This window comes from Antechinus flavipes, chromosome 4 (genome assembly GCF_016432865.1).
Source record: "Antechinus flavipes isolate AdamAnt ecotype Samford, QLD, Australia chromosome 4, AdamAnt_v2, whole genome shotgun sequence".
Classification (NCBI taxonomy): domain Eukaryota; kingdom Metazoa; phylum Chordata; class Mammalia; order Dasyuromorphia; family Dasyuridae; genus Antechinus; species Antechinus flavipes.
The window spans coordinates 422159130-422185330 of NC_067401.1; the positions used below are offsets into that span (position 1 = coordinate 422159130).

The following is a 26201-nucleotide window of genomic DNA, read 5'->3' on the forward strand; positions in this document are numbered from 1 at the left end:
TTATTAAATATAAATATTTATAGAGCATTTTCATTCCAAAGCATATTACTTAGCATTTAAATAACCTTCTAAAGTCTGCAAAGTATTTTAGTCTTTTTTTTATTAGTTGCTTCAAAAGTCAAAGCAAAAGCACACAGCATTCTTGAAATCCTCTACTTCATTTTATGATGAAGCAGAAGAAGAAATCTGACATTTAAGTATATTTTTCCAGATGAGAGAGGAAGGAAAAGATTACTAAGGAAAAAAGGACAAATGCAAACTCTCCTATGGTATCATGAAGGATCTTGTCAAGCTGTCATCCACTTGACAGAAGTAATTGTTTTTTTCTATTATATCTATAACCAATTATCAAAATAGGATTAAAGCTTTTTCTATTATTCTCATTCAGGAGCCAGCCCCTGTAGGTCAGCGAGTCTCTGAAGGATACTAATGATAGATGAGATTGCCTATAGCCTCGCACCCTTCTATGGGAGTTTAGGGTAATCCAGTTCACAAAGAAGAAAACCAAGGAGAGACAGATTCCTTTGTCCAGATTGCTGGAGGTGGCTCAGTCTCATGACTGAGCCACACTTTCATCTACCTTCTCCTTTGAAAACCCACTTCCTACTTATTCAGAACTATGCCTAAAGGACTAACAAAATGTGCTTACCCTTTGATCCAGGAGTGTCCCTAAAGGGGCTGTATCCCAAAGAGAACATAAAAAAAGAGAAAAGAACCTATACGTACAAAAATGTTTGTAGCAGCTCTTTTTATTGTGGCAAGAAACTGGAAATTGAGTGGATGTCCATCAATTGGGAAATAAATGAATAAATTATGATATATGCATGTCATAGAATATTATTGTTCTATAATAAATGATCAGGAGGATGATTTCAGAAAGGTCTGAAGAGATTTAGATGAACTGATGCTGAGTGAAATAAGCAGAACCAGGAGATTATTGTATATAGCAACAGGAAGATTACACAATGATCAATTATGACGGACATGACTTTTTTTAACAATGAGGTGATTCAGGTCAATTCTATGTTGAAGAGAGCCATCTGCACCCAAAGGGAGAGGACTGTGGGGACTGAATGTGGATCACAACTATTTTTGCTCTTTGTGTGTGTGTTTTCTTTCTTATTTTTTTTCACTTTTCTGATTTTTCTTGCACAATGTGACAAATATGGAAATGTGTTTAAAAGAATGGCCCATATTTTATCTATATCAGATTATTTGCTGTCTTGGAAAGGAAGAGGTAAGGGAGGAAGGGAGAAAAATTTGGAACACAAAATCTTACAAAAATAAATGTTGAAAACTATTTCTATGCATAATTAGAAAAAAATAAAATACTATTGAAAAATTAAAAAAAAATACATCTGCCTCATTAACTGTTTACCAGTGAAGATACCTTTTTTTCCCAAAGATATTAAAGCATTCAGCAACTTCTACAGTTTTATCTTTGGATAACAAGAGAGACCATTGACCATCAATGTATTGATTATCAGCTAACCTAATTAAATAAATTATTAATTATTAAATTAATTAAATAAATTAATTTACACCTCTATGGTTTTGTGATATCAATTGCCCCTTATCTCTAGAAAGCACTCCCTCTTCACTTCTGCTTTGAGATTTTGTTCCAAACCTTAAGAATCATCTTTACATGAGGCTTTTCCTGGTTTCCCCCAACCAATGCAAAAATAAGTTTGGAATAGATCTGTGGTCTCTCCTAATAACATGTCAACTGCCTAAAGATAGAAAGGGTGTCATTTTTGTTACAGTGCCTAGCACAACGTCTTCGCAAAATAGGAATTAATAAATGCTTGATAAATGATTGAAGATTTATAAGATCAAAACAAGGCGAAACAAGATAGCAATTTACAAAATAATTTAAGAGAAAGAACAGTGAAAGCCAAAAAAAATCCTGGTCAACACAAAGACTAGTCAACTACAGAAATTTGATCGTTTAACCTATGTCCTTCAGCTGAAAGACCATGGGTAGGGAATAGCAGACCATAGGCAGGGAATGAGACATTATTTTTCAGATGAGGCTTATGGGATGAAAGTTTCTAGAAAGAAAAAAAAAAAACATTTATTGAGAAGAAACATTACTATTTTCAAAAGTACCAAAAAAGTAATTCTATAAACTACATATTGGAGAAGGCAGTTGAGAAAATCACATTTCACCATATTTTGTCATTTTTCCTTGCTGTCCTTGTTCATCAACACTTCCCAGGACCACTGATTTTGAATGAGCTAATTATTTAAAGTGCTTCTCTTACTAAGAAGCTACAAATTGCTTCCTAAAGCAATACTTGTCTTAATGCTTAAATCTAACTAATAAAAAGATCAGTATTAAGGATCAAACATCTGCCCTTGGCAAATGTGGGGGAGGGAGGAGGAACAACAGAAAGTATTTTCCTAATTTTCAGTAATGGGCTGGCTGAGCAAGACAAAATTGCATATAAAGAGGGAAAGACAGATAATAAACATGAAAATAAAATGCTAGAATATCAAATCTTTTTAGCAATTATTACTTTAGTAGATAAGTCTTGAATAATGAGTGTTATTAAAAATATATTCCCACAAAAATTATGTTACATGTTTTAACTTAATACTGAAAATATCTACAAATTAGATTAATAAACAACAAAAATATACAAGAGTCATGTCATAGGTCAATGTGGTAGGTCAATCATCAAATAGTTCATGCAATCATTGACTATTATAAAATCTATGCATTTCCTGAAATATGTTTCCTTGAGATTCCAATTATCATAACTTCACTCCAGAATTGATTGAACTCTCTAGTCTTTATCTCCTTACCAGCTGCCTTGCCCCAACTAGATTATACTTTCTTTCTTCTAGCTCCCATTTCTAATTAAAATATAAGTTTCTTGATGTTAGAGACTGTCTTGTTAGCAGATGGATGATTTTAGTACATGCCGTTTCATTTAAATCAGAAAAGTAAGAACAATTTCTTGTCTAGAACAATATTCATCACATCTTTTTTTACTTTTTCTCCTCAAAAGTTTTCCCATACCTTTAAATCTTTAGTGTTCTATACCACCTTAAAGAATAATTTCAAATTAATGCCAACAGTGGCGTGTAATGAGAGAGGTGATTATTTTACTGGTTTCTATTAAAGGTACTATTCTTCTAATTGGGCCTGATACAGAACAAGGAAAGGAAAATAAGACTTGTCATTTTAAAATGCATTACAATTTTTACATGGATTGAGTAATATTAGAGCAAGCATTAAAAGAAGCAAATTTTACTTCTAGTTGTTCGCACTTAATGCGAATTAAAGGGACATTGTACATTCCACGAGTTAAAGCAGAAAGTCAAGCCTGGAAGAAAGCTCCCCTTTCCAAGTAGTCCTTTTTTTTTTCTTGTTTAATATTCAGACCTTCTTTCCAAGTCTTTCCTTAAGTCAAATGAAAGGATCACACTATTATGGATGGTGTAATAAGCCAAAATTAGGAACACTTTAGGCTGAGGCATTAACTATTTTATTACCATTGTTATGGTTATCATCTTTCATTTATATAAGGCACCATGATGAGGTGAACAGAATAATGAACAATAGCAATCAGGAGATCTAAGTATGGTCATCAGCTCTGGACTAATAGACCACAGTGATCTAAAACAAATCATGTGACCTCTCTGAAACTCAGCTCCCTCTTGTGTCAAATGTATATTTTCATTGTTTAACTCAGAAAAAAGAAAAGCATTTTCTAAGTTGAAAAATTGATATGTACACAGAAAATAATACCACTATATTTTCATTAACTTTTATTTTATTTTCAGGACTGCATTTGCTGCCTCTCACCTCTACTAACCTCACTGAGAAAAAAAGAAAACCAAAACTCATCCCAAAATGTATAGTCAAACAAACAAAAAAATTCCCACATTAGTCAAGTAAAAAAAAAAAAAAAAAAAAAAAGGGAGGGGGAGTCTCAATCTGTACTCTAAGCCCACCATTTCTGTATCTAGAGGTGAGTAATTTGTTTCATCTTGAATCCTCTTTGGAATTGTGATTAGTCATTATGCTGATCAAAGTTTTTAAATATTTCAAAGTTGTTTATCTTTACAAAATTACCATTAGTTTTATAATTTTTCCTCAGGATCTGCTCACTTTACATTGCATCAGTTCATACCAATCTTCCAACATTTCTGCATTATTTCTCAGAGAATAATTGTATTCCATTACATACATATACCATAACTTATTCAGTCATTCTCCAACTGATAATCAGTCCTATCCGTTTCCAATTCTTTGTCACCACAAGAAAAAAAAAAAAAAAGAGAGAGCTAAGAGCTGCTATAATTATTTTTGTACATGTGAGTCTTTCCCCTCTTTCTCTTATCTCTTTGGAATACAGATTTATTTGTGGTATCACTGGATTAAAGAGTATATACATAAACTGTTATTCTACATAGCAATTTTTTTATTAGGAATTTGTAAATGTTTTAAATTTTTAAGGTATCATCTCATCTGGTGAATTTTTTTTACAATAACAAAAGGACACGCTGTCAACTACAGACAAGCCATGGCACTGATACACACACACACACACACACACACACACACACACACATATACATACATATATATGTGTGTATATATGTATATATATATAGATAGATAGAAAGAGAGAGAGAGAGAGAGAGAGTGTTGGCTGATCATTGAATTTGTTTTTGGAATTTATTTATTCTTTTTCTTGAAGCACATTTATAAGAATATCCATGGCTTAGACCACTATTAAAATTTCCATTTATTGAATACACATGTATCAGAAAAAGGAATTCAATAAATTTTTAAACCTAAACTTTTTTCTTTCTTCCATTGAGCAATTTTCTGAATTTCTTTTTTTTTTAATAATCTAAGAACAGATAAATTGAAAATGATCACCTGTTTTAATTCAATAAATCAATTCTTCCACATAGTAGAAGACAGACTACCTTGAATCGTGGTGAGAGTACATGCTTAGAGGGAGATCTGGATTGACAAATTTCATACTTTGATGAGAAATTTAGCGGAGAACAGGTACCCTCCTAACCAGATCCAAATATGGTGGGGAAACTCTCTTGGACTACTTATTGATATCAGATTCTAACAGAGGAATTTCCTAATATGGACCAAAAATTGGGTGAGGATTCAAGTAAATAATTTGGGACTCACAGCAGTTACATTCAAGTGGGAGCACCACCCAATCAAAGATATTTATTTTATTTGTTTGACATAAGGTCAGGATGAATCAGGAGTATAGGTTGTCTGCCACTGCTTAGATGTTAAGGCCATTAGTGCTACTTAGCCTAAGTGACTGAATATTGGAGCTCTATCAAATAATTATACCAAACATCACAGTTATCACAGAGCTATTATTAGAAAAAAGGATATGAAATGAGATCTTTCCTGAATCTAAGTCTAGCCTCCCCCCACCCATCCATTATGCCCCACTCTCTCTCCAGCTTGGTCCAAAGAATGAATTTGACAAAAAATCCCGTGACAGTAACGCAATGGTGCAACATAAATATGGACCCCAATTGCTTCCCCTGCTCCAAAAAACCCCCCCAAAACTACATCGTTTTTAAACAAAACTAATATGTACCACACTTTTCTTGAATCTAAATAATTACATTACTTAAGTATAAGAAATTTGATAACCCATCAGGATTAGAGACAGTAATATCCTGCTATTACATGTCCACTTTTTAAGCAAATAGACTTGAAATAAGTAGCAAAATTCCTATCTATGTATAGAAATCCTTAGAAAGGATTTCATTACTCAGAAAGGATCTTTCCAATCCCTCCAAAATAAAGTAATATAAATTTGACATTTAGCACCTGGAAATAATATACTGCTAATTGATGAGAACTCTAAGATGCCAGTCATGTTATCATAAAAGAGAGTATTCTCCACTGCCTTAAGCACTTGGAAATAGTCAATGAAAAAGATAAAAGAAGTCAGAATAGCAAATGTTATCAGTAATTTTAGGATCTATAAACAGATCTACATCTGATGACCCATTTAACTATGAGTAAATTTCTTAACATTGCTGTTGTAATTACGTGTTAATTGACAATAAAGGCAGTATGAGGACAGCTAGGTGGTGCAGTGGATAGAGTACCAGCCCTGAAGTCAGGAGGACTTGAGTGCAAATGTGACCTGAGGCACTTAACACTTCCTGGTGTGTGACTCTGGGCAAGTCATTTAACCTCAACTGCCTCAGCCAAAAAGACAATAAAGGCATTATGAAAATCAATTTAAAAGTATGTTGTATATAACAGAGACCTGCAATTTCATGTACAATCGTTAATTTTTTCTCTTCTGTGTACATGCAAGCATCCATTTCATTTGGTACTTGTTAAATTCAAAATAAAAATGTTTTTTAAAAAGAATGTTAATTTATATAAAATTTCTAAATCAAACCTTAAATCCAATGAACTCAAATAAATGAATATAGTGATATTTTGGCAAAGCAGGCAATATATATTCATGTGCTTCATCCGTGTGAATTAACACAAACCCTATTTTCTAAAGAATAACTGGAATAATAACCTAAAAAGAAAATAAAAGTCTTGATTAAATCAGAGGATTCACGAACTGACTGACTTCCTTCAGTGATATGATCTATAAGATTGCTAGGCACAGGGCAAGCTAATGACCACTTTAAAACTTTTTTTTACTTGTTTTTACTAGATATAAAGAAAAACAGAAACAGACATATGAGTGTGTATGTGTACATGTGTGTGTCTGCGTCTGTGTCTGTGTATACATCACAAAGCTGGAAGAGTTATATTCCTCCTAGTAAAGTACAATTACACAGTATTTGTATCAGGCCATGTTTATACTAACCAAATATATAACCGCATTTTTAAGTCTTATTCCAAATTGTGGCAAACATGTTTCACAAGTCTACAGAATAGCAAACAAATTAAAGTCTTCTAATATGAATGGAGTTGGGTTTTTAGTTAAAGAATTTTGCAATGATTTCTAAATAAGAATCAAATATCTTACACAGCATCATGAGTATCTTATTCCTATTTTTACAATCTATGTTAGTAATTTCCTACCTTGACACCATATATTTTAATTATAATTATTCTGATTGGCTAACATAACAGGAAAAGATCATGGTAAATGTTGGAGGGGATATGGAAAAATGGGGACACTAATAATGCATTGTTGGTGGAGTTATGAAATGATCCAACCATTCTGGAGAGCAATTTGGTACTATTCCCAAAGGGCATAAAACTATGCATATTGTTTGATCCAGCAATATTACTGGTAGGTCTATTTCCCATAGCCATCCATAAAAGAGAAAAGGACCTATTTGGAACTATGTCCAAAGGCTTTTATAAAACTATGTGTACCCTTTGATCCAGCAATATCTTTATTGGGTCTGTATCCCAAAGAGATCATAAAAGAGGGGAAAGGACTGTTTGTACAAAATGTTTGTAGCAGCCCTTTTTATAGTGGCAAGGAACTGGAAATCAAGTGGATATTCATCGGTTGGGGAATGGGTGAGTAAGTTACAGTGTATAAATATAATGTAATATTATTATCCTATAATAAATGACGAGTAGGCTGATTTCAGAAAAGCCTAGAAAGACTGATATGATGTGTGAAGTGAGCAGAACCAAGGAAACATTGTACACAGCAACAAGAAGATTATGCAATGATCAACTGTGATGGACTTGGCTCTTCTCAAAAATGCAGAATGATTCAAGGCAATCCCAATGGACTTGGGATGAAAAATGCAGTCTACATGCAGAGAAAGAACTATGGAAATTGAATGTGAATTGAGCATAATATTTTCACCTTTTTTGTTTTTTTTTTCCCTTTCTTGTGTTTTTCCCCTCTTTGGTCTCATTTTTCAAAACCATATTTTAAAGGAAGGCACACTTAAAAAAAGTCATAAATATGATGAGCAACAATTGAATACATGAAAAAGTACTAATAAGTACCTACTATGTACCAAATAGTATTGACCATTTTCAGACTATAAAAGCAAATGTAAACCAGATAAGCTTTATACATGCTTGCGAAATTCATATACATTATCATTAAGAAGCAGTTATAAAAGTAATAAACTTAAGGAGATGGGTTCAACCTAAATGAAGATTAAAATTAATGACAAAAATATAAATGTACTTGAAAAAAATGAACAGGCTAACAGCAGTATCCTATTCAGGAGCATTAGTTAGTCTTTACCCTGAAAGATTCTGATGATTTACTGTTTGTTAGAATCATTTCAAAGTACCATAAGAATCACTCTAATTTAAATTGACCAAAATTCCCTTGTCATAAATATAGTAATATTACATGTAGTTGACTTAACTGAATTTTATTTCTGTTTTTAATTTTAATTGTCTTATTTTGTGACAATATAAATTCTAATTTTTAGAAAGTCATAGGTACAAGTACAAAATGAAGAATCACCACCTTAAGTTACAAAGAAGCTTTACAACACCGAGAATAGAGTGCTATGCTTGAAACCCAGAAGATCTAGACCCATTCCACCTCTGACATGTACTAGTTCTGAAACCACAAGAAAGATACACTTATCCTCTCCTATCAGATAACTCTGTAAGAGTATATATTAACCTATGTGGGAAAAAGTTCCCAAACCAAAAAATCATGGGCCCTTATAAGCTTTTAATATACCATATTTGACAATGTGCTATGTTTTACTGAAAATAAAAGATGAAAAATGTGTTATTTTTTATGTGTTATTTTTTACAGTTAAACTTCCTCATTCTAAATACTAATACCACTATTTATAAGTATTTGGAATTAAAAAGCAGACTTTTAAACATCCAAGATTATAATCCTAAAGGTTCCTAGGTAGGTCATTACAAAGTAGGATCTCCTTGAAATCCTTAATTCACCCTATTTTACTGAGCACATAAGAAGGCAGAATGTAGCCAGAAAGTTGTATAAGTAGCCAGCTTTACAGTTTCACTCTAAAACAGCCTGAGCAGGCAGCTGGTAAGCAGTTTCCTTTTTAATTAGAGTTCTTTCCTGATTAATTAGTCCCAGAACATTTAATGCAAGACTACCCCATGCCACCAGGATGAAACATGATTCTTTTTACAGCATTAGCTTAGCACTGCCTTTTCACCACAATCAACAAGCTTGATTTATTTCCTATACAAACCAAAAAGGGTCTTTTCAAGGAGAAGGAAGTAAAAACACTCATGTTTCGATATGCCAAAGTTCCCAGTTCCAGGGAGAAAAGCCAAGTCTCATCAGAGTAACAGAGGATAAAAAGTATCCAGGGGACACTCTTGTGTTTTTTTGTTTTAATTTTAATCACTAAATAAATCACCAACTATTTTTCTTCTATGCCAGTGAAGTACTTTATTCATTCATAAAGATGGGGACTATTAGAAACTAAGTGAAAGAGATCAATTACTCTCTCACCTTGTAGAGATCCTTATCAGTACAGGATTGTATGAGTCAAAACTGCTGTGAATGAGGATTTGTGGAGAGAAAAGGACAGGAAGAAATATAAGGGAAAGAGCTCTGGGTTTGGAAGCCAAGAACCTGAGTTCATTTCTCAGGACTGCCTCTTGTGTAATCTTGAACAAATTATTTAAATTTTCTGGGCCTCCATTCCTGTGTTGTTGCTCAATCATCTTTCAGTCACGCCTGATTCTCTGAGACCCCTTTCGGGTTTTCTTGGCAAACATAATGGAGCAGTTTGCCACGTCCTTCTTTCCTGCAGTTTACAGAACGGAGGCAAACAGGGTTAAGTGACTTGCCCGGGATCTCGCACCTAGTAAGCGGTTGAGCCCTGATTTGAACTCAGGAAGGTGAGTCTGACTTGAGGCCTAGCACTGCCTCTCCAGAGCCACCTAGCTACCCCCACCAATAATGGGGTTGCTGTCCATCCTTCACTTCGGAAGAGGACCAATGACATCACAGGTGACATCTTGACTTGTGCAAGACTAAGACTGAAATGACCGGCTTCTCCCTCTCCTCCAGAGCCTCTGGAAGTTTAGTGGATGGGGTGCAGAGGATGACTCTGGCTTCTCCTGTGTCTGACCAAGGACTCGGGCTGATCCGGAATTCCTCCAGAGAACTAGTCTGGACATCACAATTTGTATCAAAAAAAAAAAAAAACCCACTGCATATTATATGCTAATTTGAAGTATTCTAAAAGAAGAGTAATTCTTTTTTAAAAAATAGGAAATAAAAGCTTCAACCAAAAAAAAGATAAGAAATTAAGCTTGTTTAGAATATATATTCAGTAATCAAGGTGTTATAATGTTAATCTACTGAAATGGATTAAAAGAACAAAATATTTAGTTCAACATTCAATTTAGTTTGAATAATGGAGATTTTGAAGTTTTTCTTTCATGCATAAAAGCAATAATAGCATTATCCCTAGTCTTTATACAAATAGTCTTCATAAAGAAGTAATAGCATTTTACAAAGGGATGAAAAATTCCCAACTCCAAATGGACTCAAATTCAATTGGGGTCCACTTGCTGAAAAGGAAGGCAGATAAGTACTGATAAATTAACCTGCATGCTAGAATTGGAAGTTTGCTGACATTAAGCATCTGCTATAAAGAATGTATTTCTTTCATAGAATGCATTACCCAAAGATGTCCACTAAATGAAGTTATCCAAAAAAAAAAAAAGAAAGAAACACAAGAGAACTTGAATGTTTCATAATGTAATCCCAAATTCATAACTAACTTATAATCCAGTTTTCTAATTATTAAATTTGGAGAAGGAAACTCATTTAAAAAGTATTAAGGAAAAAATGGGGAAAAAAGAAGAAAGAAAGAAAAAGAAACCAAGAGTTAACTGACCTATAAGAAAAAGGAAAAATTCTAACTGAAGGCCATTAAAATGAAATTAAAATAAAATTAACTGGGTGATATTGGAACTTTTAGTTTTATGATTGAGAGGCATAAAATGCTTTTATGCTTTTAATGCTTTAAAAAATTAATAAGACATAGGAAAAAGTAAGTAAAATAAATAATTATAAACTAAATTCAGATCTATTTTATGGACACCATAAAAAGATTTTTTAAAAGGATGAAAAAATGAGAAAAGAAAATTTTTTTAAAAGAGAAAGGAAAAAAGGTTAGGATAAGAGAAATTTTTTTATTTGTGTAGCACTTTAAAATATATAAATCATTTTCTTTACAATCCTATGTTAAGCTGTGTGAATATTACTATTCCTGTTTTATAGGTATGGAAGCTGGAGCCCCAAGAAGCAAAACAGCTAGAAAGCATTTGAGTTATATCTGAACCCAGATCTTTGGGCTTTAGCAGCAATGCTTTTTTCTCTACCACTGTGATATACAAACAAAGGTAGACTGAAATTCAATTTTTAAACAGCTAAAAAATGTAATTACACAAAGAAATCTATTTCACAAGAGTACAGTTTTTTTTAAAGTGCTGTTGTGTTTATATAACTATAAATCCAAAATAAGCAGGTGGCAGAAAATTCCATACTCTTGCATTGGACAAGGCTTCTTGCTTAGAAAATAAAGACAAGATTTTTACTCAAAATTGGAAAAAAACTTGTGTCAAATAACCCTGCTCATATTAACAGACCACAGTTATTACTATATATAATACAAAGAAAAGAAGCAGTTTAGAGAAAAATAAAAAGCCCTGGGAAATATTATTCTACAGCTCTTAATTCACAAACCACTTCTTAAATGTTTGATGACAATCTTAATGAGTGGCTCTGAATTCAAAACTGAGATCTAAGAGCCACATTTCAACTCCACACTTAGCCGACGAACTGTGAGCAATCCCGGTGGAATTTACTGAACTCTTCTTGTCCCTACTCTCGACATCTATGAATTTGCAAAAAAAAAAAAAAAAAAAAAATCACTGCCACCCACCTATCTCAACCAGATTTAATGAGTTCTAATGAGTAAATTATAAGAGCCTTTGTGCTACAGAAACATTAAGCCTTTCAATGAACTGTTAAAAAATAGCCTCCTTTTGAACACTGCACTCCCACTCCAATTCCATATTAAGTAAGATAACTCAGAAAACTATCATTTTCTTCAGTTAGTTACTTTAATCCTAATAAAATTACAAACTAAAGAATAATGAACTATATCTGCTATGTAAACACTAAACAAAACACTCAAAAATACAGTGTTGAGATTTCTTCTGTTAACAGGGAGATTGTACAAGCACTAAAACTGTATGAATAAATTAACTCCAAGGTTTCATCTCATATGCAGCAAATAAGCAAAGATGACAAATCACAATTAAGACTCAATATTGGTGAAGTTACAGGAAGACAGGCACACTGATAAACTGATGACGAGGCTCTGAGTTGGCTCAAACATTTTTAAAAGCCTCTTGGAAATAATAGGGGGAAAGTGACTAAAATGTCTATACCTTTTTAAATAAAGGTTCTATTGCTGACCTCAAGGAACTCAAAGATAGAACAAAAACTTTCATATGCACCAAGATATTCACAGCAGCACTTTATACAAGAATGGTAAACAAAATCAGGACAACAAATCTGAGAAATTCAAAGAAATATGAAGACATAAAACTAAAGCCCACTAAAATAAGCATAAATAGGAAGACAGCATATTCAATTACTATCATAATGTAAACTGAAGGGATATAAAACTAAACAATATTTAATTATAATGAACAAACATAGCCTTGAATCCCAGAGAAAAACATTTTCTTTTCATTGAAGACAGGGGGGACAGAGCACAAGGACTGTGGAATGTTGCAAATATTATTAGCTAGCTAATACACTAGCTAGTTTTGATTAAGAAAAATTGTAAACTTGGTTCTAAGAGAAGGTTTGTTGAAGATTACTAAGATGAAAAACCAAAAAGACTCCATAAAACTAAAAACAATCAAAAAGGAAATTATATGAATGTTTTGACCTTAAAAAGTGCTGGCTTCTTGAAAATTGTTAGTCTGTACATTAATGAGTCTGATTTAAAATATACAAATGAATGATAGTTATATACACATGAAAAATACCATGTGTATATACATATATATATATATATATATGAGATATGTATTTTGTCTATACATTTTATAGATGTATATAACACACAAACGCATAAATTATACATTTTAGATGTATATTTACATAAATATGATATATATACAAATACACACACAAATGAAATATACAAATAAGTGGCGACTTAAGGTTATATAAAAGGCCTTATATAAATTATATATAAGGCTATAAAAAAGGCACATACATGAGCCTTATACAATGAGCTGTGAGCAATCCCAGTAGAATTTACTGAACTCTTCTTGTCCCTACTCTTGACATCTATGAATTTGTAAAAAAAAAAAAAAAAAAAAAAAAGCAAGAAGTACAATCATTTTTACATAGACTATACCATTTGAGAAAAGACATTTGCATTTATATTCCCATCATTCAGGTAAAAGAACTAGAGTAAATTGTATTTTCACAAAAGAATTTCTCTCCCAATGATACACTTTGATAGAAAAGAGTCTCTTAAAGAAAATCTATCCTCACAATTAAGTCATTCAAACTACATAATGAATATTTTCTCCTAATTCATCACTCTACCTTGGAGGGGTCAGAGGAGAGAGAAACACATAAATCTGCTGAAAAAACACAGTGGTACCATAGCTCCATCAGTAATGCCCTAGAACAGAGTCTAACCGTGACTTTTATAAATATCAGCAGTACAGTCCCAAATGGGATAACCCCATTCTATCAAAAAGCTCATTTCTTACAACTAGACAAGGTGATGACACAGAACAGAGGATCACTGTAATTAAGCAATGCCTGCCTCCTGGTAAAACCCAGTATCCTTCTGATGAGCTTCATTTATTTTATATAGTTTAAAATTAATTAACTTTTAAAAGATACAAATTATGTAACAGAAAGTAAAACCAATCATTTATCCATTCAATTAAAGTATAATTTTTGATTTGCTTGTGAAGTATATAATAAAACTACATGTGTCTGAAATTACAAATCTGATAAAATCATTACTGGACATCTTTTAAACATTAAAAAATAGAATTTTTCATCTACCACCTCAGACATTTTTCTTTCAATGTTCAATAATGCAACTTTATTGTACATTATACAGTATTCTCTTAAAATTTAAGCACGATTTTAAAATAAAATATGCTTCAATCAATGGTTATATATGGCAATTACACATTGGGGAAATCATTTTCCTTTAAGTCATTTAGCATCATATAAGGAAAAAGTCAAGTATACTTTTGAACAATACCTATAGTTGGAAAATAACAAATGAAATGAAGCTTTTTGTGTATATACATGCTCAAGAAAGTAAAATACAGGAAAGAATACGTATGATATTAAGAAATAGTTTTTCTCTCTGTAGCTAGTTTATTAATGTTCTGATTATTTCACAAAATTTAGTTCTCTCTGCAATAAATACTCATTTTTTTATATTTTAGCATCAATAACTGCTTGTCTCCGTCTCCCTCTCTGTCTTTGTCTCTGCCTGTCTATCATTCTCTGTGTATCTGTCTGTCTGCCTCTGTCTCTCCCTCTCCCTCTCTCCCTCCTTTCTTTTTTCCCTCTCTTGTCTTTCTCTGTCTGTTTGTGTATATGTGTTTCTGTGTGTCTCTGTGTGTGTGTGTGTGTCTCTCTCTCTCTCTCTCTCACACACACACACACACACACACACACACACACACACACACACAACTTTGAGGTCTAGGAGAAATGTGACTAAGAAATGAAATACAGTATAACAATTAATATTACAAGCATTTATTGAGCACTCATTGAACACTAAGTACTATACTAAATCTAAAAGATCTTTTCCCTTAAAGGGCTTCTAAGCAAGGGGAGATAAGAAACAAGCATAATACACAAAAGGATAAGCGAGATACAGATAAAATACAATGATCAGTCCAAAAAGAGAACGGTTCTGAGTAGAAGGCTCTCAGTGAGGTTTAATTGGTGGAGAAGAGGAGGGGGTTGACAGTGATGTTCACAAGGGTAGAAGGCACACTCCAGAGAAAAGGAATGGTTAGGACAAAGATACAGAGGCTGGGAAGCATGAGATATCTACTTAATAGTTTTTACCTCTGGTATCTCATTTGATCCTCACTATAAGTCATCTTCTGCAAGAAGTTCTCCCTCATCCTCATACACCCTTTCTGAAACTAGCCTGCAATTTCTCCTCTTATCTACCTTATTTGGGCATAATTGTTTGCATGTTGTCTTCCACATTAGAGTGTAAAATCCTTGAGATCAGGTACTGTATTTTGCCTTGATTTGTGTATCCTGAGCAATCAGCACAGTCCCTGGTAGATAGAAGGTGCCTGATAAAATGCTGGCTAATAGAGAATATGAGGAGGAAGATAGAATTTCTCACAGTGAGAATGACTGAACTATCCATGGTTTCTGATTTATTATTTGGGGGAAGGGGGAGGGAAATTTTCTTCTTGATATGATTACAGCTTTCATATATTTACAGGGCTTTCATGTGAAAGAAAAAACTGAACTTACTCTGATCCCAGTGGCAACAACTGCAAAAATACAAGGAAATTTCAGAGAGGGCAACATTAAGCTTGTTGTAAGAAAAAAACAAACGATGATGAGAACTATCTTAAAGAAAGAAAAAAAGATCTTAGGAAGATCTTTTGAGAAAGAATTTAATTTTATATGGGTTTCATTTTTCTTTTAAATTAAGGAAGGAAAATAAGTGCTTATTAATAAAAAAAATCAGAAATAGTTTTTATAAAGAAACCCATATAAACAAAATATTGGACCTGTTACAGAAATTAGACATTTTTGAATAAATGCCTTTGAAAACCATCCTAAGATACTGTGGTTAGACTTCAATTAAATTCCAAGTCAATTGGTCATTTACAATTTGTAAGTGCATATTAGGTGCTAACCACTGTGCAAAGTGCCAGGGATATAAAAAGAGACAAAAGCCAGTCCCTAAACTCAAGGAGTTCTCACTTTAATGGAACTGTGTAACTAGGGGGAATCATATTTTATAGAATTTCGTCAACTATCATCTCTGAAAATATTTATATGGAAAATGGAGATGAGAATATACTGATTATACCAACCTCACTGAGTTTTATAAGCAAAAAAAAAAAAAAAAGAGAGAGAGAGATAAAGTATGTGCAGATCTAAACTGCCCCTGATCTCCAGGATCAATTATAAAATGCTCAGGAACACCAAGAACACCAAGAAATGCCACCTGCAGAGAGTGGAGTATGAATTAAGAAAGGAAGCCAGGAAAGCCAATTGAAAAAAGTGGGGCACCATGCCAGGCAGTGGGAATACAAATACAAAAACTGAAAAAATCCCTATTCCCAAAGAGTTTACAGATGACACATCTGTAATACCAAATCAATGCCTAGGCATGTTTTAAAAGAGACACTGCAAATACAAAGCTTGTCAAGAATAAGGTGATAATGACAAAACCACCATTAGAGCCTGAGTTAAAGTAAATAGTGATGCACTCTCTCCTTCTCTCAGTCATATTAGTATTGTGTTACGATCTATAAAGGATGTGCCTTCATACATTTGTTTTTTGCAATATCTCTGTGCCCTACCACATGGTCGATATCTGTAAAAGTTCTATGTGGCACTGAGAAATACACATATTCTATAGCAATCATATGTGGAAAATGCCATAAATCATTCGGTTGTAGCTTTTATAGTATTTAGTTCAATTCTACATTTCCCAATACGGAAAAACTAAGAGAGGGACACAAATTTTCCTACTTTGATTTTTATTGTTTGTGCCTTCTTATAATTATTCATTTTTCCTCTCTAAATTTAGATGGTATTGCATTTGAAGCTTTTAAGTTTAATACTGACATTTGTCATGTATGTTCCTTTTGGCATAATATAGCTTCCTTAATTATCTCTACTACAAATTTTTCGTTTTGTTTTGTGTAGTACAACATCCTGCTATGTGGAATGGGGCAAAGACAGAGAAAAGAGACAGAAAGAGAAAAAAAGAGAAAAAGAAGAAAGAGGAAGAGGAAGAGAAGGATAACAAAAATGGAGATCATAACGGCATCTACCTTGCAGGGCTGTTAAGAGGACCAAATGTCAATATGTGTAGTGTTTAGCATAGTGCCCAGCACATAGGAGAAACTATATAAATATATATATATTCCCTTTCTCTCCCCCAGTCTAATCTGCCACTATCATTCATAACACACAGCAACCAAAACTGAAAGTGGAGCTCCAGTAAGGTTTGATCAATGCAGAATACACTAAAGAACTAATATGTTCATGATGCCTTTCTCAATATCAATAAGATAACACATTTTTTTGTCTGCCACATTAATCATACTGGTGACTCATATTAAGTTTACAATTCCCTGAAATCCTCCCCCCTCAAAAAAAAATTTACTATTGTCTAACCACACATCCTTCCTTCTGAACTTAAATGGTGCCTTTTTTTTTTTAACCCAAAGCAAGTCTCTCTATTTCTTCCTATTAAATTTCATCTCAATATATGATGACTTTTATGAACTCAACTCTTCTGTGTGTAAGTAGGCACTATCTAAGAAAACAGCTCAGGGTAATTTTTAAAACAACATCTGAGTCAGTTTATAAGGCTAATCTGCTCCCCAAAGAAACAAATATATAGAAGTAAATGAATATTAAAACACAAATCAAATTACCCACTATCAGCTGCTATTATTAGAAATAGTTGAGGGGAAAGGAACAATTAACAAAGGAAAAAAGCTGAAATTACACTGTTTTGGCCAAAAGGCTATGTAGTTGATTCCTGCATCTTATGGAGAAAAGAAGCATGCATTCTATATGGTAGGAAAGGTATTTTAAAGCTAATTACAGTAACTATTTTATAAACAATTGGCTTCTTTATATCAGAAATACTCAAATTAAAAGAACTTAAGAGAAATGATGCTGGAAAAAATAAGTCTCCTTTACACTAATGTAAATTACTTTACAGCAGGGAGATTATGAGCACTCCAGGATGGATGGTGACAAATATAGTGGATTCAGGTAGTGGAAGTGATATACTAGCTGTATGATTCTAGGTGAAACACTTAACTTTTGTCTGACTAAGTTTCCTTGCCTGCAAAATGGGGATAATCATTGTACTTCCCTCCTAGGGCAACTATGGGGATGAAATAATATTTGTAAAGTACTTAGCACAGTGTCTGGCACACAGTAGGTGCTATATTATATTTTTATTTTTATATATATATATATATATGCTTGTTTCCTTCCTTTTTTCCCCATCCTTCTTTACTTCCATTAGAGGAGGAAGCTAGGTGACTTTTGAGTTGCCTTTTCTAGCTCTTCGAGTCTACCATCCTGTGTCTCTTTTACTAGTACCATGCAATTATAGGTCAGGACTGCACTGTGACATATTCTTTATTCAACAGAAGCAGCAAAACCAAAGATGAAGGTATCACCTATGGTTAAAACACAGAGCAGTTTGATGCTAAGACAACTCAAAGTTTGAGCACAAATAAAAGAGGTTTGTATTTTTTTTACTCTAAAAAAGATCTTACTTATAACAACAAATACAACTTACTTACAACGAATGCAAAAGATGGTATTGTAATATAAAAGTTAAGAATTAATGCGAAAGGTACCAAATTATATGGTATCTTTCTTTTTAAAGCTAAAATATTATATTTGAAAATCAAAATTCCATAAGAAATTATATTTTGGCAAATAATTTGTGGGAAAATTAATGGATATACATTTCTAGAACCTTAAATGGGAGATCTGAATTTCATATAAATATGACTAGAGAATAAACTTTCCAATGGTACCCTTGAAACTAGTATATATTGAAATGGCAATTCAATTTAATACAGAATAAACCTATCTCAAAGGCAGAATTTTTTAAATAGCACAAATACACACCAGTGGCATTAAAATGCAAGAACCCACAGACCACTTGAGTACCCTGCTACATTTAATAAGTTTTTTTTTACAACTACATATTCTGATATGTTTGACTATGCTAAGTGTTAGAAATTCTCCTGTTGACATAACAAGAAAGGACATTTTAAATTGGGCCAAAAGTAGAGACTGACAGTGAGTAATCACCTCCTTATGTTCATGCTTTTATAACTGAATGATGTTACTGTACACAGAGATAAATTTATATAACTACTTGAATGTCTGTTAATAGCTTACCTGATTTCCATCTCTAAACATAAAAAACTGACCATTAAAAAAATAAAAAATCCCAAATCTGACTTTTTTGCCTGGGACTAGTCTCCTTTCTTCTCTCATAAGAAAAAAATTAAATAATCTTTTTTTTTTCTCAAAAGCAAAGACTGAAACAAAATTTAATATTCCATTTTACTAAAGTTTTGAAAAAAGGCACACTACCACAGTGGTAGGATTCTAAATTATTTGTGTTAAAATGCTAGGTTTGCAGTTTTGTTTTGTTCTTTATTCATACTGTATAGTTAACAAAAAATTACATTATATACATATCTGTAATGTCATTCATCAGCAGAGTGTATTGGAACTGTATAGATTAATTTTCTTAAAATTACACTTATCCAGTCTGAAGAATCAATAGTAATTAAGTATGTAACAATTAGTTCATATTTGCTTTTTAAAATAAATTCTGGTCTATATACGTTTTTGAAAGAATAATATTCCACAAAAGATTTTAACTATTGTTCTTGTAAATAAAAGCAAAATACTATTAGTATTACTGATATTCTCTACCCTGTCTATTGAGTACATTTATTTTTTTAGAAACAAAATATCACATATTCAATAAAGTTATCCAAAAACAGTAGTGGAAGATATAGGTTCTTGGCCTTTTTTTTCTTTACAGATCATTCTTATGTTGGAAACTAAATACCATAAGCATAACATCAACACAATTAGATTCCATTACTAATGGTAAATAGCAGTATGAGTGGTTGCAGAATTATAATTCTTAAGAAAAACTCTTACAAATGATTATAGGAGATCTTTAGTATTGATAAAAGATATGTTCTAAAGGTTTTACAAATGTGAAAATTCTGCAAATATAATATTGCACCTAATTGGTAATCAACAATGAGAGGGGAAAAATGTACGGTGTCTCTATACTCTCCTTTTTCTTTTTAATTCTTCCTTCCAATAAAGTAAAGAATAGCTTTGATTAGGAGAGAGAAGTCTGAACTATCTTAACAGAGAAGACCAAAATGAACTGGAGGATTCTAAAGTTTACCGATATTTAAACCAATGCTAAATTTCAATTTTGACACCAGCACTTTATACAAGAGCACTAAAGAAAAATTAGAAAATAGGCCATATGCATTTTTATCACGGTACTTCTTCATGCATACTCCAGTGGGACCTCTTGTTCTTCTCTTTTCTTTCCCCAGATACCCAAATCATTCTGGGTGTCTTCTGGCTGTCAAAATTCTTCTCCTCATTTATAAAATCTGACCTGGGCAATTGTTTACCTTTCTCCCTTGCCCTAAATAAAATTCCCCAGGCCTTAGTGTTTATCTGGGTGGTAATGTGATTAGAATAATTACATACAGAAGTGATCACCAGGCATGTGTTCTTAACCTTAGTTGGTTGCCGTAGCATTTTGTATAAGCCATGCCAGAAAGAAGCCAGAAGTGTTTAATACACATTACCACTAAGAAATGCCTCCTAAATATAATCTTCTGGAAATTACTCTAATTCTAACTCAGGCTAACTCAGTTAGTGGATGAAAGAAATTTTTGCATCATTTCTTTCTATTTATTCAACAAACCACTTAGAAATTATAAAACAGGAAATGTTAGACCAGTCACATGGCTGTACCCAATGGACAAAAAAAGCAGTGGGTTTGATCCAATGGCCTCTCAGGTAACCCCAACTCCACAGTCAGAATCCTGTGACCTTAAGGGCATGGGAAGACAAAAGAAAAACTGAATGTTCCACTATCTTCCTAAAATAAAAAAGTCTTCCAAAACTTGGGCAGATGCCCTAGGGTGAATTTTTGGGAGAATTTTACAAGAGGATCATTGAATAGGCAAGAACAGATGAGTGTGATATGTATCATTGAAGGAAATTCTCAAATCAATGAGGTGAAAGATCCATGTGAGTTTTAGAAAATTCAATAAGGAAATCACTAGACCTCCGCAGGTAAGGAACAAGATGGCCTCTAAGAATTATGTCAGCTCTAGTTTGGTTGGTAATTGTAGAGGGGTAAGCCTAGTCATCTTCAGGTCACAGTACAGGAAATCTTTCAAATTCATTGTTTCATTTTGCCTATTAGGTTGACTGATGGCACTGAAAAAAATTTCAGATGATCACCAAGTAAGAGCTAAGGGTAGAATATTCAAATGGACAAGTGGAAAGGTTTTTAAAAAATGGGATACTTATTTTTCTTTTGTCAATTCTAGTTATTGCTGCTATCCCCATTTAAAAATAAACATCATGGGAATCATTGAATTAGTCTGATAAACATCACAATTCTCAGATAATTCTCACAACCACCTAGCTTTTAGCAAGTTACTTTATATCTTTATAAGCCCAAAGGCTCTTATATGATGAGACTTCATCTTTCCTTCTCCAGCTGAAATCCAAAATTTTTAAATCTCAAAATTTTCAAAAACTGTAAAATTTAGAAGCAAAATCACTAATCTAAACCTAGATTTGTCATCATCATCATGGTGGAAAATTAAGCAATAGAGCTCACAATGGTCTCCAAAAAAGCCCTGATGAAAAAAGACAAGAGGTTACTATCTATCTGCAGCATTCAATCATTAGGCTCCCAAAGATGAGACAGCTATTAAAAATTAAATTTCCTAAGTTGTTTTCATTTTTAAGTTACATTTGTGTATCTGAGGCCTCAGTGAAATTGATATGCATAAATCTTATAAATGCATAATGTTAACCAAAATATGTTAGAAAATACTTAACATATAAATAAACCCAATATGCTACATCCTTGTTATAAAATAACACAAATCCAAAAAAGAAGAGGCAAGGCCAGAAACACAAAGGTAATTGGGATTTTTTTTTGTTTGTTTTTACTGTTTATTACAATCCAGTCCAGTTCTGTAACAAAAAAGGAAAAGCTATTTATCACTGTTTTCGATCCCTTTGACAAGAAAGATTGAATGTGCCATCTGAGCTCTATGCAAAATGGATTCTTTTAATATATGTTCCAAGGAAAACAAAACAAAAAATAACTCTTACCTTTGTAATAAGAATTCGGTATTTATCTAGCATAGTCTGGTTGTCATGGCAGCCTGCTAGCAATTGCCATACTTCTGCTCTCAATGCTTCTGGAACTCCACTCTTCACCAAAGTAGACAGCCCTTTAGGCCGCACACCAAGGTTATTGTGCCTAGGGGAGGGGGAAAAGGAGCAGGAAAAGAGAGAGAGAGAGAGAGAGAGAGAGAGAGAGAGAGAGAGAGAGAGAGAGAGAGAGAGAGAGAGATGTCAATAACCTTTAATCAATCCTTTTACCACATAATGTTAAGAAATCTATAAAAGTATTCTCAGGAATCATTTATTTGCTATGGAAAGTATATTTATGAATTTAAACAATATGTTAGCTTTAGGTCAAGAAAAAAAATGAAAAAGGTTAAGAAAAAATAAGAGATATTAAACTCAATGGTATCACTATCTTCATTATTTAGTTCTATTTTGTCTTAAGTTATCAAACTAAGACTATCACCTTCAGTGAAATGCTCTTCTTTTCTATTTCTCAATGACTATGTTCTTAGTTGACTAAAAACTTATATGAAGCAGTCAGGGTATCTCCTGAATCCTAGATCAGAGAAAGAAGGAAATGGAAAATGGTACATTACCAAGGTGGGGGGCAAGGAAGAGGGGCAGTGAGCTGCCTAATTGTTGATGTTTCTAATATTCCTCACTAAAAGTTCACTTGGAAAGAAGAATAATTTAGGATGAGCATTAAGAAAATGGAACCAAACTGGAAGCTTCACAGGAGTATAGTCAAATTCTAGGGGTCAACTCATCCAAAAATAAGGATAAAAAAACAAATACCCCACACCAGGAAGCTAGGCCTCCGTTCCTATCAATAATAAATAAAGCTGGCCTTAAGAATTAATTTGACTTTAGCACTAAACTCTATGATTTTGTCCTTCTAAAATCTACTTCAAATAGGAACAATCTGAGGTCATTTGTACCACTGATTCTTTCTCCTTCTTAGAATGCTAAAACTTGTACAAGCTCCCATCAGAGGACAGAGCTCTCTGAAGGAATAATCCCCACCCCCACCCCATCAGTGCATTCCTGCTAGCACTTAGATACCTATATCTAAAAGGCGGCAGAGCACTAGGACAGACACTCAGTGGATCTGCAGCCTTCCTTTAGATCTAATACTGCTTCCCCTCCCCACTGAATTCCGCATCTGCTTCAATTCAATTACAGTGTCCACTAAGCACAAAACACTAGCTATATATATATAGTGCTTTATAGTACTATAAAGACAAAAACAAGCCCATCCTTGCCTTCAGGGAGCTGATACTGTAAGGAAGGGCTACAACATACACACAAGGTAAGGAAAGATAATTTGAGAGGGGACAAAAAACCAAGAAGATGATGAATCAAAGGAGACTTCACAGAAAAGGCAATATCTGACTTGAGCCTCTAAGGAAGATTAAGATTGTAGAACATTGAACAAAGAAAAGAACTGCAAACCCAGAGTATTTTCAGAGGGAGAATACTTGTGCTGGCTTAAGCCCTGAACTTGGAGCCATGACTGGACACTCAGATTCTTCTTCTGTCCACTGATCTAGCTTAGACCTGGACACTCCAAGCCAATCAGCTTTCTCTGATCTATAAAGCTCTTATGCAGCCCAGTCTTGTATCATATTAAAGGGAATGAAGGAGAAGACATTTAGGAAGTGTTGCTATATGTCAGTCATTGTGGTAAGGCTCAGAAATTGTAACACAAAAAGTAAACAGTCTCTGCTCTTAAATTAAGGATCTTAATAGTCCAATAGGAGACAAAATACGAATAAAGAAGTAGTGGTCACAGAAAAGAATTTGATCTGGAGATTCAAATAGATTTTGAATAGAGTCACAGGGAACATGAGTGGCTGTAGGAGAGATGGCAAAATGGCTAGGTGGACATCTCATCAAGGCATGAGAAGCATGTTCTGTCTCAGACCAGAGACATATAATGGGCTGGGTGAATCAGCCATTGTCACTTACCACAACAAATTAGTTACAAGGCAGGAGACCCAAAGCTGAGTGAAATAGTTCTCCAAGATGTAGGGACACTTTCTAAAGAGAACCCCCAGAGAGTTCTCTTCCAAGTGAGAAGGAGCTGGGCAGCCCCAGTCTTGGGGAAAGGCAGGGAGAGCTGGCTTGATAGCACTTGTTTTAAATAACAGAATGTCATTTCCAATGCAAACCAGAGTGTCGCTCGTGATCTCCAATGTACACATTATATGAAGTTTCTACCCCAGTGAACCACATTCTCAGTACTGGCCAGCCCTATATGTGGAGATTTATATCCAGGACCAAATGAACTAGACTCTCACCACATACTACATTCTATACAAAGTAGGCTCTTCACAATCCTAAACTGCCCAGATTCTGTATCTTTGCTTACAAATATTCCACGAATGAAATGGTCTACCTCTATATCACCTAATAACTGAAATTCTTTCCTTCAAGACCCAGCTAAAGTGCCAGCCGTTTTGCAAAATATTACTCGATTCCTCCGGTTTCGTAAGTCCCTCCTAAAATTTCTCACTCCACTTTACCAAAAATAAAAAAGAAACAAACTAAACAAACAAATCCCAATTTGGTCACAAAGAGTCCAGACATGATTGAAGGGCTTAAACAACAACAACAATTTATACTTCAGCTCTTTGTGTCAGGAAGTCAATTAACAATCATGTATTGTATGTTCAAAACAATCATTTTTATGCCAACCAGAATGTAAAGCAATAGGAATGCAATATAAAACTCTCCCTGCTAATAAATAAGAAAAGCAAGAAAAAATCCATGTGTTTGTCCTTTCTGAAAATGTTTCATTTTGTTCCTATCTCAATCACTTCTCTGCCAAGAAGTGGGAAGCATGATTCATTATCAGGTTTCTGTAGTCATAATTGACCAAGAGGATTGTTTCATTCAATCTCTTTGGATCATCAGAATCTTTAAATAAATGCTTGTTGAAAAACTTGTTAAAGTTTATTAAATGTCTCAAATATCTTTCATTATTGTCATTATATAAATCAGAGTTCACAAGTATGATTTGTTGATTTCTACAGTACTAAAGTGACAATCTATTTTTTTTTCCTTCTTTTGATCACTACTCTGCATCAGTTCATCCAAATCTTCTCAGACTTCTGTCTCTTTTATTATTTCTTGTAGCATAGTAACTTTCTATTATCTTCATATGTCATAATTTGCACAGCCATTCTTCAATAAATAGATACCAAATTGCTCCACTTTTTTACTATAATAAATGCTGCTATAACCAGCTTGTATATATATATATATATGGGCTTTAATCTTTTGGAAGTATATATCTCAGAGTGGTACCTCTGAGTCAAGGTATATTGCATCTTCGGACAGTTCTAACATGAAGTTCTTCTTTATATGGAACCAAAACAGACTTTGGTTTGTCTGTTTCTATTCAATCCATCCAACTAATGAGGCTTTCTGAGTCAAGGGGGAAAAAAGATGCTAATTCCTCTTCAGTGGGTCAACCATTCAAATACTTGGAGGCAGCTATCATGTTCCCCATGACTCTCTTCTTTTCCAGGTAAAATATCTCAATGTAGCATGATCTCCAATCCCCTAAGTCACCTAGTTATCCTTCTCTGAACACACTACACCTCATTAACACATGCTCCCTAAAATATGATGCCTGGAGCCAAACACAGCATTTTGGATATAGTCTTCCCAGAACCAAGTATAGCAGGGCTACTATTCCCCTTATCCTGGAGAATTCTATGCCTCTATCCTGGTGTTCTAAGACAACATTAACTTTTGCTATTTGCTATTTGGGTTCTAGTCTCCTCCCCAACAATTTTTGAGGTTTTCTTCAATCAATAAGTTAAGGGAGTTTCTGGATTCTTCCAGAAATCACTGTGACAACTCTTCTATAAGATAAATCTTCATAGGAATTTACATGAAAATCAGTATTTTGAGTTTTGTCCATTTCCTATTTTTTGGATTTGATATTTAATAGATTAAGACTAAGCTGTTGTTATGATGTAAAACATAATTTTTTCATATTTATTATTCTAATTTAGTATTTCAATT

The 26201-nt window shown here is 33.4% G+C and overlaps 1 protein-coding gene across 2 annotated transcripts in view; it reads right to left on the minus strand.

The window, feature by feature from the left end:
* The window catches only part of RABGAP1L (RAB GTPase activating protein 1 like), a 689556-nt gene that overhangs the window by 464816 nt on the left and 198539 nt on the right, over positions 1-26201 (minus strand). For both annotated transcript variants that reach the window (XM_051998907.1, XM_051998908.1), the window contains exon 13: positions 22146-22296. In XM_051998907.1, the coding sequence (XP_051854867.1) occupies positions 22146-22296 (151 nt within the window). The remainder of the gene's footprint in view (positions 1-22145; positions 22297-26201) is intronic.